Raw genomic sequence first — 14,400 nt, forward strand, 5'->3', positions numbered from 1 at the left:
AGCAGGATTTAAAAGTTTTTGTTCAAAAGATCGGACTGCTAATCGGTCGGAGTTCGCTTCGCTCACTGATCGTCTGGATAACGTAACGTGGTGGCTTGGCGACTTTGGCCATAAACAATACAGTTGCGGGATTATTTGATTGTATTTTAAAGCTACTGTTAATGTAATTTATTGCATTTTTTGTTTATTTGACGAATATTTTAAATTGCAAAGAATTGTTTCTTATTTTTAAAGAGTGTTTAGTCATGTTAGTTGAAGAATGTTTGTTTCACATCGGGGGGGGGGGGGGGAGTAGTTTTTGCTTATTCAGGGAACTGTTTTTACCTTTATCATTTTTTTAAACGATATCCTTTCGATTGTTTTTATTCTTTTTCATATGGAGGACATTGCAGCGGGATTTGCCGTTTGTTTTAGATAGGTAGTTAGTTTTTTACACTTAATATTTGAGGACAAATTTTATCCTTTGGGTTTCGATGGAGGAACAATGAATCAAGTTGTATGAATAGAATATATATATATAGAATGCGTATAAATATATATATAGAATGCGTATAAATATACGCATTCTGACACCAAGCAGCTTAAAACATTTTCTTTTTACTTATTTTTTTCAACAAAAAGACTCAAACACTTGATGGTTTATTGAAATTTTCAACTTTTCAATTTACGGAGCTTGAACAGAACAATGTGTGTTGGATCCTCTAGTACAAATTATAAAGTTCTAAAACTTATTAAACATCACCTATGGATCTGATATTAATTATGCGCTAACTAGCTTCTTGATTTCTTGAATGATTTATCTATCATTCTGCAATGATGCTTTTAAATTTATATGTATGTAAAAAGAAAGTGAAAGTATATTGCAGCATAATGTTTTCTTTAATTAGAGATTTTTTTTACCGAACTTAGTTGTTGCAGATGAATATTTGGACCAATTTTAGGTACTTTTTCTCCTTAATACCTTTTTGCAAAAAAAAAAAAAAATGTGTTGATCTAAATCATAAAACTGAAATCTGCTTATTTATTACTTTTTCAGGTATTCTATGTGGATTATGGAACAACTTGTGAAGTTCCTACTACCAAGCTTCGTTATCTTAAGTATGTTATTTCACCCAATAATTCGGAAATATACTGCAATCTGTGTTCAAGAATAATTGGGGAGGGGGGGGGGGGACTTCTCAAGTCTTTTTTTTTAAGCACTCAAGTATATGCTAATTCTGAACAAAAACGGTAGTAAAATTAAAGCATGAATGATCCTTCATGTAACAAAGGTACTTATGGCAAACTTACTTTGTTATAATTGGTGTGTTCAATCTATACTTATCTAACATCATATTCACATACTCCTATTCAAAGTTTGAAATTAGAATGTAAAAATTAGGCGTCATTGGCCCTTAGCTGTTTTATTTTAGGCGCCGAAACGCTGTGCTTAGACATAATTTTGCTTAGATGTAATTTTAAAATAATTTAAATAACTTAAGCGAAGTTTATGGTATAATATATGAAGCTAGTAAGACAAACTAAAATTTTTAGTTGCAAAATACAAATAACCGCTTACTTCAAACATGCCCTATTTTATTAATCAATTGTTAAATGTAGGGCATGCTCATGAAGATTTTTTTTCACTACTGAAACATGCTTTTCTTTAAATTTAGGGATTTGTAGTTCAATATTATACCACCATTGTTAATAACCAGAACTATCTAAACGTCCAGGAAACATCATAGCTAGGTATTGAAGATTCAAAAGTGAAAGAGAATTAGGAATACTTGTACAACATACACACATAAATGATTTTTTTTTTTTTACACAGATGATTTCAAGAAAGATTTTTTTTCCCTCTTATATAATGTTATTACATTAAAGTGGCAATCATCAGGCTTACCCTCTAGAAAATATTATGGTTTGTGATATTTTTTAAAAAAAGTCTGCAGCATTTTTGTTGATGGTTGTTTAAAATTGTTTCTTCTCCTGTCATTGCATGCTTGAGTTGGTAACTGCCTACTGTATACAAAAGAAATAGTTATGTTAATTTTGATCGCAAGTAGTTAAGTTTTTGAAATTGACCATTCCCGTGAAGTTATGAATTTAGTTTTTCTTAGATAGAATTTCAAATCATTCTTAAGTTCTGCAGCATTGTTTCGTTTTACTTAACACATTGTGGACAGTAATGTTTTGTTAAATGACCCATGCTGTAGTTGAGGAATGACGTAGGAGGACGCTCTCCCCCAAAATATTTGTTTTTTTACTGTAAAAATAATGAAAATTGGTTTCAAACAAAGTTCTCTTTCAATTCCACCCTAAGGAGTCCACCCAAACATTTTTTCCCCCAACTTCTGCACTGCAAATGAAAATTGATGAAAATCGCAATGCAGTCATAAATCCCATGCTTTATATTTTTTTTAATTTCTTTGCCGTTCAAAAGGCTCATAAACGACTGAAAATTCTCTGTACATTTCCACACTGTGTGTCTTCATAGAGTGCCCATTCATTTATGACTGATCCACCTTGTGTTTAAGTAGAAACAGGGATTACACTTAGAAATTATAGTAAACTCTTGGTTATCCGTGGAATATGGTGACATGGTAACTAAGGGCATTGGCGGCGATTCGTAGAGCCTTTTTTTATGGGTCATTTATTCGTTTAATTTTCCAATTTAGGAAGCAAAAGTAGAAATTATAAATAAGTATTAAAAATTAATTTTAATTTTGACATCTGGAATTCAAATTATGTTTTTTGCAATCATGAGTGTGTGTATGTATGCGTGTTGTGTGTATTTGTGTGTGTGTAAGTGTGTGTAGGTGTGTGAGTGTGTAGGTATGCGTGTGTGTGTATGTGCATGTATGTAGGAATGTGTGTGTGTAGGTGTGTGTAGGATATGGATGCAACCTGGAGACGGCTTTCACTAGAGGAGCAGCATTATGAGACTGGTCGAATGTGGTGCTGCAGAGGGAGACGGGGGGGGGGGGGGGGGGAATAAAATCATAGGAATTCAAAACAGTCAAATGAGAACAATAAGCAATGTAATTGCTCAAAAAAAAGCAGAAGTGTCAAAATTTTCGGATCATAATTATTTATTTTACTTTTTACATCTGTTTGTGAAACATTATTTAGCACAAGCAGTAACTTTTAGTTTATGTATTCATTGTTTAGATATCAGTAAATCAATCATTTTACTTACTTAAACTAGCCGTACTTGCTTAATGCAATTATTTCCAAGTGCTTGTGACACCTCAAAATACTTTAGGGTAAATAATATAAGTCTAATTCATGTCTAAGTGTTTCTTCGGGGGAAGTTATTGTGCACATATTTCATCAAAATCTTGAGAAAAACGCTAGTTAAGCTAATAGATTTGCATCAATTACCATTCATATGCTCCCAAAACCAGCCTTAACAAAATTTTGTATTTTCTTTCATATTTTTACTGCCGCTAAAAATCCTATGGCTTTTAGCTGTCGTTTTTTTCATCCCAATCGCCACCTCCGACTGAGGGTTAGCGAAAACCGTGGATGATCAGAGTAATAGGTAAAAAACAATACTTAGTGTATACAATAGCTAAAAAATATTAATTACACTCACACATACATTTAAATCATAGTTAAAACATTGCTCCATTGCATCTACTAACATTGAATGTATAAAAAAAAAGTGTAAAATATTAAATCAAACCATAACACAATCATAAGTTTAAAAAAAAATTGTGAAAAAACCCGTGGATAAACTGATCCCCGATAATCGGGAGTTTACTAAAAACTAATAATTTTGGTACTATAAATTTTTTAAATTTAAAATTCAGTGTCACTACATCATTGTTATAGTTCTACTGATGTTTATATCTCTTAAGATGTCAATTTAACTGTATAACAAATGTTCAACCATAACTAACTTAATGTTGAAAATGAAGTAAGGGTACTCCCGCTTCCTGGCCACTTTCTGCAAAGACACTGGAATTTCAAACTTTTGTTGGTCCTGAGTAAAATGCGTAAAATTTTCCCCCATGATTTTTTTTTTTTTTTTTTTGAGTAATTTGCCATGTAAATCAAGTGCCCTACCTTCTATCAATGCCTAACAACCACTCTGCACTTTGGACCATTTGAGAATGAACATTTAGTATCAGAAAAGTAAGTGTAAAATGCCTTGGAAATGTGCTCGGTAGGGCGTGGTAAGATGTTCAAAACCATCAGATTTAAATGTTAGGTACAAGATTCTTAAGTTCATTTATGTGTAGCAATGATTTCCAACTTTTTCAGCTACTAAGCTTTTTCTGAAACAAGTATTTTGCATGTAGCCCCAAGAAACGTTTAGAGAAATGTTGGTTAAGATGCAAGCTAAGAATAAAATGATTCAATGTTTTCCAAGTATTTGTACTACATATACCTTCTGTTTTCGAAAATGACAGAAAATTTTTCCGCTCTGAAATGTATTGTGACGATGTTGAGTATTCAATGAAACATTATTCAAATAGAATGATAGTAAACCAAAATCCTCTTATCCCTTCTAGAGATCAATAGCTTTTCAGATTTGAACACTTAAACAAACTTCTACTTCACTGCTACTTTTAACATTTTGAGTACCATCAGCATTGTGTCAGAGCATAAAAATAGATTTTTTTAAACAATACCTTTTTTTTTTGCTGTTATCAGAATTCTGTTGTCTCAAAACCATGAAAGAAATATAATTTATAAATTACTTGCATTCAATAATTTATAAAATAAATTTTGAATTTAGGGAGTGCAAATCTCCCATGGTTCTTAAGGGATTAAAACTGATCTCCAGAGAATAACCAATAAAAAATCACTGAAAATAAGCAAAAAATTTTGTGATATTTTTATTAAAATGTCATAAAATAAACCAATAAAGAGCTAAAATGTTTTCAAATTTTTATCTTTTAAAAATATGTGTTTAAAGACGGTTTATGTGTTTTTAAGATGTTATGATGGAAAACCATTTAGATATTACTTCGGGTTAAAAAACTTTTTGTTCAATCTTATACAGTAGGAAAACTATATTTCTGCAGAACATGCATATTGTTGTGAAATTTCATTCCATTTCTGTGTAAAGAATAGATTAACAATTATGTTTCAGTATTTATTATTTTAACACAATTTTTGGATAAATATTTCATTAATAATTTTCTGTTTTTTAACTTTTAGGAGAGAATTTTTTCATCTTCCTGCTCAAGCTTTGAGGGCTCAACTTGCATGTGTGAAGCCAAAACATGTATTTGACTTTGAATTTTTTTAAATAATCTTGAATCTACATTTCTTCTGCAAACTTTCTTAATGATTCTTAGCAATACTTTCTCTGATTTAGGGGACTGGTTGGACTAAAAATGTTCTGGGGAGGCTTTTGGACCTTTGTAGAGATAAACGTTTAATGGCTAAGATACAAGATATAACAGTAAGTAAATCCGCAATCTTCATGTATATAATAGTCAATGAGCGTGTAACGTTCTTGACATCACCAAGGATTAAACTCATGCCACTGCATGATAATTTGATAATATTTCTTGGCAATGTTTGACATGCAGGGAAATGCTCTTTTTTTTTTTTTTTTTTTTGGACAAGACTGAACTGTATCCGGTAACTTAACTGTTTTACTGGTAAGACTGTCATTTTAGGAGAATGAAAAAGTGGTCAACATTTAACAGTATCTATTGGAGTTTAGGGTTAATCCACTGGAGTTAGGTTTAAAAATTCAATTATCAAAATATTACCAAACAGGCAATTGCTTGTTCAAATGTAGAAGCTAATTTCACCCGTCACACTTTAATGGGTGATTTTCTAGTAATTTGAATAATTTTAAATAAACTTAAAACAGAATACTAGATAATCCATGTGTCAGAAAAGTTTTACCATAGCTGAATTAAGTAGTCCTGTCATATTAAGGTTATAGTTTGACCATTTGAGATTTTATTATTTATCATTGTTATTACTTTTAAAAGAGATTTATTTGAAAACGTTAATTTTTTTTGCAACTTTTATGAGCATAGTGCATTTAGTAGTTTTCTGGCTGTATCATAACCAGCAAACTAGGAATAGATTTATTTAAAGGAGAAAGTGTTAAATTTTGGTGAATGCAGATTTGTATCGTCCATTCCGGGATATAATCGGCCGTAGTATACTTTGCATTACAAAATATAAATCTGCGGATAGTAATATGCAGCACCATATAAACATTGTTTTTTTTACTATGCAGTATAAGACATGCTTACGATTCAATGAAAATATCATACTTATACTTAAAAATGTATTTGTAGTTTTGCTCAAAATGCTTTGTATAGTATGCTAATGATAAAATAATATGAAAAACCATTCATCAATAACAGATGCTAAAAGATTGCAGAGTAGCAAAAGAAAAGCTCCTAGTAGAGTGAAATCCCTTTATAACAAACTTCCAGGGACTGCAAGTTGTTTGTTGTAATGGAATGCTAGCATTGTTTTGGAAATTTGTTTGGGACTAAAAACGTATTTTGCTGTATTGAGATTCGTTGTAACAAAATTTCATTGTATGATGTATAGTGCAAATCATAAAAGAAAGTCATAAAATTAGCTAAAATTACTATGTTTCCAGCACATGGTAGCCAAATCTATATATAAGCAAGTTTAAACATTTAACTTTAAAATAAAAGCTTTTACCAATAAAAATTGTAAAAGCATAAAGTTTCTATAAAATGGTTCATATTATTGTTTTCTTTCCTCCTAGTGGGAATTCTAAAACATTTTTTATAATCTGATGTTTAAAAAATGTCTAAAATAATCAATTTTAATTAAAAGTTGAAATGTAATAACTTTAAGTTTTCTTTTACTATCAATTAGCAAAGACATGGATCCCTGCAGAGCTTGCAGGCCTGGGAAAGCACTTCTTCCTTTTTCTGCTGGTCTTGAACAGTTTCATGCTTATTCATGTTTTATGATTAATATTTGTTTCCCTTGTAGACTATTTTCAAGTTTTAATCTTAGTTTCAAAATTTTAAAAACATTTTTGCTGCTGGGATTATGGGATAATGTTACTTTATTAAATTACCCTCTATTTTTGTTGTAATTCAATTGCTTGTATTACTTAACCCAGGATTAATCTTCTTTCATATATATAAATTATTTATGAGACGGGAAATAATTTACAAACTGCATTGACTTCTACTCATTCTTAATGATTTTTTATTGGAAAATTACTGTTGCTGCTTTTTTGATTAAAAAAATGATTCTATATAAAATGAGTATTTTGTATTTTTAATTTTAAATTTTGATTTGCCTACTCATGCACTATGGAGCTTAAGATTATGTGCATTTAAAAGCCCTCCTGCTTTACTGTAGTTTTTGGTTTATCCAAACTTTATATGAGGCAGTGAAAAGCTAATGGATGAAAGTGGACTTTTTCAAGTTTTGAGTAAAGTATGTTTAAAATTCAAAGCCTAGATAGGCTTTTATTGATTTTTTTCCTAAATCATCCTGTATAGCAGCACCCATCACAGCTACCAGTACCATCTCTAAAACAGAGGAGGGGTTTTCCTACTATTTACACTGATTATCTCCAAATTTTTAATTTTTTTCACTGGCATCCCTTTGTTTCTCACTGCTTCATAGGTACTAACTTCTTTCCCCTCATTATGGGAGAGGTAAGGAAATTTTGCTTTATAACTGTGTATTGTTAGCATATTGTTATTTTATAGAATATTTCAATTTTATTATTGTCCTCTTGCATATTATTAAATTTTTTAAATGAATTTCAGGATAATGGCATACTTTCTTTGGTTATTTGTGATACAACTGGAGATGAAGATGTATTTATCAATGACGTTTTAGTGAAAGAGGGTATTGCTGAAATGGGTGAGTTGGGAGAAGAGGATAATGCGTTGCAAAACTCAGCAAGTTTTCCTGTCAAACCTAATTCGCCAGTCCCAGTGAGTATATTTAACTGCTTTTTATGCTTTAAAATAATTAATTTAATGTAAAATTTTCTCCCGTGATATTGCATAGATTTTACATTTTATTACTGACTACTAGCTGCCCCGCTCTTAACTTATATTAAGGGAAGCGATCTGTATTGAAAAATAAGTGACCATGGAAAAGGTCAGATGGGAACTTATTGCCCTTCCAGAATAATCGCAGGTTATCGAAGGGAAAAAAGGAATTTTATTTTTCACTGCTATTGAAAAATAAATGCAAATATTATGCAGTGATACGCAAAAGCACTCTACAAAAGCTTACACAATTTGAAAAAATGCACTCTATGCACACATATAATTTTAAATCCTTGTTAGCCACTATTCCCCCCCCCCCTAAAAGTTGTTATTGACTCATTGACCGAGTGTAAAGTGGTTTTAGCATAGTTTTTGACGCTTAATTAATGTGTAAAATATGACACTTTTAAGTATTTTAAAGTTTTTGTGAGCCTCAGGTATTTAAAATAGGAAGGAAGCTATTTAGATCAGTGGTTAGGAAGTGAAAAAAAGTCGAATACGAAAGTAATTGGTGGAAATCTGGAAATTGCTTTAATCTATGCCGTATGGGTCTGGAATGACCATACAGTAAAACCTATGAAGTTGACCACCCTTGTAAATTGACCTCCTGTCTAAATTGACCTCTGTTTTCAGGCATGGAATTAGCCCTAATCATATAAATCAACCTCTGTAAGTTGGCCACTTAAGTAGTGCACTGCAAGTGGTCAACTTACACAGGTTTCACTGTGCTAAGTTTTCCCCCTTCTACTAAGTGAGCTTTAGCCCTTATGGCCAAATTAGTGACCAAAAACACGTGTTTTTTCATTAATATAACAATATCTTTAAAATATCACTTCCAATGGCCATATATATAAGCAGATTACTTTCAGGAATTAAAATTCTGAACAAAATGAGTATCTACAATGTATTTCTTTGTTAAATACTAAGTGCGCATCTTAATTTCAAAATTTGGCTAAAATTACTAATCAAGTGCTTTAAACCAGAACATACCTTTCCCACTCCCACCAGCCCTCAACGAGACTCCCTGGAATAGAACGCTGTTACACTAAAACACATGGCGGTTCTTTCCTGCGTACGGAAGCAGCTACATAGGTAAGGTACATATTCATTAAGCTGACATACTAGATGTTGCTGAAAACAATTAATTTCATTACAATGTAACAAAGAAATGAAAAAGGATCTTATCTTTATACAGAACTCATTTTAGTTCTTAAAAGAAAGCTCAAAAATACTGATAGGTTAATTTCAAGTAGAACTATTCAGAGAAAATGGCTGACTTTGAGTGACATAATTTGAAATAGAAAATCAGTATTATGTTCAAGGTAAAGTTTTCCAGTTCACTTTTCTTGAAGTAAATCAATTTTTTACTTTAAACCAGCGGTTCCCATCCTTTTTAGTTGTGCGGCCCTCCAATTTCGTAGAAAACACCATTGAGGCCCTTTAAGTGCTATACATTACTTGCACAGCCATAATTTACCTGAGGGGGAGGGACATCTGCTCATAACTGTCCTTAAGTATAAATGATATACCGTATTAAGAGTGAAAGTGAGTTTAAAAGAAGAGTTCTGGAGAGGTTAATCGTCTTCTCCCCTCATGCTGCACCACATACCGTAAAACTGTACAACTTTGTGCGAAGGTTGGCAACAATGGGCCATTGTTGCCATGGCGATGATTTTGCTCTCTAGTGGTCTATTTTTCGAACTTGCGAGCTCCAAAAAAGATCACCAGGTAGTGTAACCATATAGGTAGTTAAAGACGCTTCATCATAGATTGCCATTGTTTTTTTATGCCTCAGATAATTTAGTCGTTTTTAGTGCGTGATTTGACTCACTCGTGGAAGATCCAACATTCTCCTTTGGGCAGACCACTAAAACTTTTTTCCAAGATCTGGTAAGTTCAGATTTGCTTTACTAATTTGTCGGTTATGAATTAAGCCGCTTGTTGGTATAAAATGTTTTGTAATTTTCACAAGCTCTCATCATTTATCGAAAATGGAAATGTTGGGGTACAACAATGGGCCACCTATTTTTCACGGTTTTTAGTGGCTTGGGGCTTCATTTTATTCTCTGTAGGGATGCTTTCGTCATATTTTGTGTTATTTATTGTAAATAATGGCAAGAACAGAAAGAAAAAAGCTTGGGTCGCCCTATTGCCCGTACTCATGAGCCCGTACTAGGAGTTTTGAAGAAGATGCTGACTAAAAGCCAGACCAAATATAAACTGAGATAATTTTTAAAAATTATTTTTTTTGATGAGATTTGGAATAAGAAATGTGATTTCGCATTTTAGTTTTCCAAATTTTTTTTGATCTTGTTTAAAATTTTTTAGACCTACGTATTTTCTGAGACCTATGTATAGGTACCTAGCCTGTAGTTGGTGAGATTTTTCTAGTTTTCAAATGTTTCTATGTCAAAACCTAGGCAGATAATAAAGAAAGTTACCTAAGTTTACCATGTTGAACTTTATTAATCACTCAAAATGACAAGTGATGATTAAGTCTTAAAAAATTGAAAAAAAAAAAAAAAAGTGAAATGATGGAACAAAAAATTCTTTATACAGTTTCAAGCAGAGAACAACATGTAGTCTCAGACAACAATAGGCCAGATCAAGTTTTCACTGTGTTTTCTGTTAAAATGAGGTGACTCACAGTTATACCCAATAGGGGTACAACTATGGGCCACAAAGAAAAAATTCCCTTTCTTCTTCTTTCCAACTTAGATTTTTTTTTAAACATTTCATTCAAAAGATGAGATGTATAGCTACCATTGCTAAAGTCCTCAAATTTCTAAATCAAAGATATACGCGGAATTTTCATTGAAAACATCGAAAAGTGGCCCATAGTTCGACCATTTTACGGTACTGTAAAGAACAATTTTTCAAAATATATTTTTAAAAAGAAAATACCTTTATTGCTTTCACTTAGCTGACATAGCTGTAAGAAAACTCAAAAACAAGTCATCAAAGTTAAAGCTCCATAGAATTTTTGATGCTGCTTTTCCTCCACGAAACAGTTGATATCTGGATTGAAACTGGATGGTTTTAGTCTCAAATAATTCGTAACATTCAATGCATTTGTATATGATTTTCTTTTTTTAAAAACTGCAATCAAAAGTCTAATTCTAATAGATATGTTGTTGGAAAGCCCCTCAAGTTTGACAATTCACTGGTTACAGTCATGCCAGTTCAACAAAGGAAGAGCATTTCAAGCTTGAAGCTAATACTAGTTTCTTTGTCAATTTTCGTTGAAGGAGTTTTTGATTCATTAGATTTCATCTTCTATTGTAGGGGAAAGTTCCTAAGAAGTATGAAAATCTTAATCTGCAAGCTCCTTATTGGCTATTCGGGAGAGCTTTTGATATATTTAAAAAGTGAATTTCCTCAAAGGGTGGAAGTTGCAATCCCAAGATTTATTTTGGTTCTAATCCTTGACCAGTGTCCATGGCCCAGTCACACACTGTTCGGGGCACATTGGTTGGGACTGCTGCTTTAAACAATTTAAATATTTCATCTATAATAATAAATGTTTTGCTGTGAGACATGGTATTATGTGAGATGCGGTTAAGGAAATCAACATAAAGTATTACAAATTCAAAGCTTTAAAGAAATGCGCACTAAAAGCAATAGATTAGTATTTTTTTAAAATGTATTATTACAACAAGAATTTAAAGTACAAATGTCATGGAACGTGTAAATAGGTTGTTCAAAATATTTTCAGTGCTGGCTTGATTACTCATACTTACTCTCCATATTGGCATCTTGCCATTTTTGTTGACCAATCACGGATTGATCTTTGCCGTGTTGGCAACCGTGCTGGGTTGTCGTTGATGGATGTTACAGCGTGCTCGAGTCGCTGTTGAAGTAAAGTTTTTGGATTCATTCAGGGCATGAAATAAGTTTTATTCTGTGTTTAATGTTATTTACAAGTTTTAAATTACTCGCTTTTCGAGGTTTAAAATGTCACCATTGCTGAAAATGTATGCAGTCGTTGGGAGAAATATTTAGCTGACAGTAACTAGGCCTAAATCATAAATATGGCCAGTACTCCAATCAACTAACCGGTGCTTCTACGATGGAATGAGACTTCCTTCCGTGCAAATCATCGATGAACAACGGTGTGGTGTTCCTAGTTGAATTTTCTGGTGACACTGACAAGATCTCCCGAGGTTCCTAGTCATCTTCCTGTGAGTGATCTAATCGTTGTTCCCGTGTATGGGGGAAGTTCTTCTCGACCCAAGCAAGCCTATCGGTTGATGAATGATGGGACTGTTAGCTGAATTGTCAACACTGTTGGGTTTATGCTATTGATGCTTTGTTCAAAGATTCTTTGGCGCAGTGGACATGCGTATTTGGCACAGGAAGGTGACATTTTACAATTTCTTTAATATATTTCGTGTTTTTTCAAATATGTTTGTTTGTCTAACGATTCAACTATGAAATTATTGTGATAATTGGGGGTTTATAGTCTAAATTATTTGGGTATTTAACAAAACGTTTTTCATATTGTAAACTGTGATATTTTCTGAATAAATATTATTTATTTAAACTATTTGAATATGTTTTATTTCTTACTGGCAGACTGCATGGCTTTTTGGTGTTGGGGTTCTGTAGGCCTTTTATTTAGTTCAATGAACTTAAGGTAAAAACAGAAGACAAATCCCCCAACAACCTAACTGTATCCAACCGCTGGATTGGCCGTAAGGGGCCTAACGACAGGGCTTGTTTCCCATGGCCTCCACGGTCACCTGACCTAACACCGTGTGATTTCTATCTTTGGGGGTTTATTAAGGACCGTGTGTATGTGCCTCCACTGCCAGCCGACCTTCCCAAATTAAGGAACAGGATTGAAACAGCTATTGCAGCAATTACTAATGAGACACTCATCAAAGTTTGGGAAGAACTTGCATATCGTCTTGACGTATGCCGAGTGACGAATGGTGCTCACATTGAACACTTGTAGGCTATTATGTAAAAAACTGTTTGAGTTTCTCTTTCATTTGATTTATCACTTGTGGCTGTAAGTTTGGTGTAATACATATTATAACATGTTAAAACCCCGCTATTCATTTTGAAACACCCTGTACAATGTGCATAATAGAGAAAGTCATCAGGCATAAAAAGTTACAAACAATGTATGATATATACGTGGGTCACCTAAAATAATACGCTGAGCATGGCTAAAACATTTGAAAACATGAGAAAGTCTAACAGTGCGTGAGATGGTGATAGAAAACAACATAAATTTTCTCGCTTAATTTGACATGGTAGTATTTAATGGCTGCTTTCAACAATTTTTGAATTCCAAGTTCTTTGACTTCAATCTCGTCACCTTCTGTATATAATTTATCCCTAATCATACACAAGTCAGTCATGTTTTTCCCAAGTTATTTATTCACGTAATCACTGATTGAGCTGCATAGTACCATTTCTCACAGCAAAACAAGCTTTTTTACCTTGAACATAATACTGATTTTCTATTTCAAATTATTTCACTCATAATCAGTCATTTTCTCTGGATAGTTCTGCTTGAAATTAACCTATCAGTATTTTTGCCCTTTCTTTTAAGAACTAAAATGAGTTCTGTATGAAAATAGGATCCTTTTTCATTTCTTTGTTACCTTGTAATGAAATTAATTGTTTTCAGCAACATCTAGTATGTCAACTTGATGAATATGTATGCTTCCATAGGTAGGAAAGTACCGCCATGTGTTTTAGTGTTACGGCGTTCTATTCCAGGGGGTCTCAGGGAGGGCTGGTGGGACTGGGAAAGGTACATTCTGGCTTGAAGTGCTGATTAGTGATTTTAGCCAAACTTTGAAATTAAATTTTGCACTTTGTATTTAACAAAGATATGCATTGTAGATACTCATTTTCTTCAGAATTTTATTCTCTATAAGTAATTTGTCAAATGTGTATGGCCATTGGAAGTGCTATTTTTGAGATATTGTTATATTAGTGAAAAAAACATGTGTTTTTGTCACTAATTTGGCCGTAACAGCTAAAACTCAGTAGAAGGAGGAAACTTAGTACAGTCAAACCCCGTTATAACGAACCCTCAACTGACCGACTTGAGAGATCACTATAGCCGAGGGTTCGCTACATCCGATTTTTAAAAAAAGTCTGAATTCACTCAATTACTTCCATAATGGACATCCTAATTACACAATGTTTCTATCAGTAGTTAGGTTCACAAAAAGTGAAATGTATTATTTACATTGTACTCAATAAAAAGCAAACTAGAAAAATTTACTTTTTTTTATGAAAAAAATTCTACAGCATGGACGAAGGATGTTATTTTAGGTTGCAAGCATTTTGATTTTAAACGCATTTCACCACTTTTTTAGTCAGCTATTGGAAACAAATCCGCAACATGTTTCAGTTGCAAAAAAAAAAAAGGGTAAAAACATTGACAGTTGTCTTCGGAGCTGAAATTGGAGGT

The 14,400-nt window shown here is 32.7% G+C and overlaps 1 protein-coding gene across 1 annotated transcript in view; it reads left to right on the forward strand.

Moving 5' to 3' along the window:
* Window positions 1-14,400, forward strand: part of LOC129228518 (uncharacterized) — a 144,686-nt gene that overhangs the window by 95,598 nt on the left and 34,688 nt on the right. The window contains exons 13-16 of the mRNA XM_054863198.1: window positions 1,037-1,098; window positions 5,155-5,221; window positions 5,315-5,401; window positions 7,734-7,904. Coding sequence (XP_054719173.1) covers window positions 1,037-1,098; window positions 5,155-5,221; window positions 5,315-5,401; window positions 7,734-7,904 — 387 coding nt within the window. The remainder of the gene's footprint in view (window positions 1-1,036; window positions 1,099-5,154; window positions 5,222-5,314; window positions 5,402-7,733; window positions 7,905-14,400) is intronic.

This window comes from Uloborus diversus, chromosome 8 (assembly GCF_026930045.1).
Source record: "Uloborus diversus isolate 005 chromosome 8, Udiv.v.3.1, whole genome shotgun sequence".
Classification (NCBI taxonomy): domain Eukaryota; kingdom Metazoa; phylum Arthropoda; class Arachnida; order Araneae; family Uloboridae; genus Uloborus; species Uloborus diversus.